This window comes from Austrofundulus limnaeus, unplaced genomic scaffold, assembly GCF_001266775.1.
Source record: "Austrofundulus limnaeus strain Quisiro unplaced genomic scaffold, Austrofundulus_limnaeus-1.0 Scaffold307, whole genome shotgun sequence".
NCBI lineage: Eukaryota > Metazoa > Chordata > Actinopteri > Cyprinodontiformes > Rivulidae > Austrofundulus > Austrofundulus limnaeus.
Window position 1 is genome coordinate 341,550 of NW_013952709.1, and position 2,529 is coordinate 344,078.

Below are 2,529 nucleotides of genomic sequence, written 5' to 3' on the forward strand. Positions count from 1 at the left end.
TTATCTTATCTTATCTTATCTTATCTTATCTTATCTTATCTTATCTTATCTTATCTTATCATCTAACCTAGGCCCCTTTGACCCCAGGTACATATAGTCCAGACTGAGAGTATACTATGGTCTGTTACGTCGTAAAGAAGTGTGTAAAGACAATGGATAGATGGGTATAAGTTTTGTAATTGGAGTCGTTTCAGGATGTGAACTCACTTGTTTAGGCTGCATTCAGACTAGCCATTAGCTCATCGACCCAGTCAGAAAGAAACTCCATTTCTTCATACTGATGCTGTTTAAAGAGCTATCCACCACAGGTAAGATATTAACTGTTAACACAGTTCAGAATGACTGATAGGAGTCAACGAGTCATAATCCTTGAATTGTTTTAGCAAGAAGTCACTTAGTGAATCCTCCACAAATCAAAACCAGCAACGTTTCAAGTAGAATAAAATGGGCTCTTTCAAACAAATCTGGACATGTATTTACTTGGTTGCTAAAAGTTTTGCCCATGAAGAACGAGCCGACATGAGGCGGCATGACGTTGTCAAGCAGCAGCTTGTTGATGATCTCGATGGTCTCCATCTCCTCTTGCTCTGTTTTGAAACACTTGTCCAGCAGGAAGTCCACACGACAAGTCAGCTCATCCTGAGAGAGAAATCAGAGAGGAAGCTTCTGTAACGCACACACACAAATCAAAACTTCTGCAATAGCTTTAGATTATACAGACACACACACACACCCGTCTGGCCAGAATGAGGCACACGATGTAAAAGATGATCAGCCAAATCCCAGACATGATCTGAGGGTCTTTCAGGATGCCGGGCCTGCAGAGACACACACTCACACATTAAAACCTTTGGTGCTGAGCTGACAGCTGAGCCGCTGACCRACTTCCATTATTCAGTCAAACAACAGCGTCTTGTGTCTGAATCGTGTCCGGCCCCCCACAGGCAGGCCTCTGTCTGAAGGGAAGTGTTGAATAAATGATGGTGATCCGAAACGTTAAGAACAAGGATTCACAATCTGGATGCTGAGTGGTGAAGAAAAGGCAGGAAATGTAAGACTCTCCCTGTGAAAGACGGACTGTGTTGATGTCTGCAGGGAGTAGAGGAAAACGTCTGAGACGGCTCACACAGTTCAAATTATTATACGAACGAAGTCGTGCTTTCTTCTTTACATCAGGAAAAGCTTCACTGGAAGATCTGAAGCAAACAGGTCCCTAAAGCACTTTGATAAGTTCAGATTTTAGCGTATAAAACCTTGAACTAACACTTCTTTTTCACATTTAAATCATTCAATTGAAAGTGGAACTGCAACGTTTGAATTCTACTTTATTGTAACTCCACAAGCCCCTCTTCCACCCCTTTTCTGCGGTGTTTCTCAGGTCAACTCGTTTTGATGCTGTCTCTTTAAATCCAAACAAGGCGCTTCACACCACGACTTAATCGTTCGGTCTAAAAAGGCAACAACAATCAATAAAAATATATTTTTTAACTGATAACTTGATTTAAAAACGTTTCTGTTTAATTAGAAACCCCAAAAAACAAGGGTCACTCACTTTAAGCCGTTTCTGTACAGCAGCTCAACGAGGCAGCGGGACCTCGGGGAGTAGACGTGGAGGAAGAGGGCCAGGTACACCACCACGGCCAGGGTGAGCAGCAGAAACTTCACAGAGAAGCAGATCTTGATGAACACGATGACTCCCAGCATGGCCAGCAGGCAGCAGTRCAGGTAGTACTGTGTGTGTGCGCGTGTGTGTGTGTGTTCACGAGGACAGGAAGGGGGCGGGGAGAAACATGCATGAGCAAAACAGGTTTACGAGTTCAAAAACCTGGACTGAAGCTGTCAAACATTGGTTACAATCATCTGTCAGATGTAAGGACTGTATTTAGGACGCCTTAGTTTCAGTTTAATAAAAGCCAAAAGGCAGAATGAAGAGGTTAAACTACAAGTACAGGGTGAGTCAAAAGTCTCAGGACACCCTTTCATTTTTAATGAAACATCTGAATACTGCAGAAAGCAATGGTTACATACAAAACATGGCTGCCATCTTGGATCAAGGGCAGGGGATGGGCTATTCAGATGTAATTTAGAATAGAATAGAATAGAATAGAATAGAAGCAGCATCAGCAGCAAAGTGACAGGCAATTCACACAAGCTAGAAATATAAAAAAGAAAAAGTATGAATAAAGACTAAACCAAAATAGACATTAGGGCTAAAACGATTCCTCAAATAATTCGAGTAATTCAATTTCAAAAAATCCTCGAGGCAAATTTATCTGCCTCGAAGCTTCGTAAAAAATACATACTGTTATACTCAGCGCCTCTCCTTGGGCTGCTACCTTATCGTGGTGGAGGGGTTTGAGTGTCCCAATGATCCTAGGAGCTATGCTGTCTGGGGCTTTATGCCCCTGGTAGGGTCACCCATGGCAGACAGGTCCTAGGTGAGGAACCAGAGACCCCTTATGATGAATACAAGCATTGGATCTGGCGTTCCCTCGCCCGGACGCGGGTCACCGGGGCCCCCCTCTGGAG

The 2,529-nt window shown here is 43.3% G+C and overlaps 1 protein-coding gene across 3 annotated transcripts in view; it reads right to left on the reverse strand.

Moving 5' to 3' along the window:
- LOC106527078 (adenylate cyclase type 4) overlaps window positions 1-2,529 on the reverse strand; it is a gene marked incomplete at its 5' end in the record, with an annotated part of 47,042 nt that overhangs the window by 9,763 nt on the left and 34,750 nt on the right. For 2 of the 3 annotated variants that reach the window (XM_014021841.1, XM_014021840.1), the window contains 3 exon segments: window positions 481-639; window positions 734-818; window positions 1,553-1,731. In XM_014021841.1, the coding sequence (XP_013877295.1) occupies window positions 481-639; window positions 734-818; window positions 1,553-1,731 (423 nt within the window). 3 annotated transcript variants of the gene reach the window in all.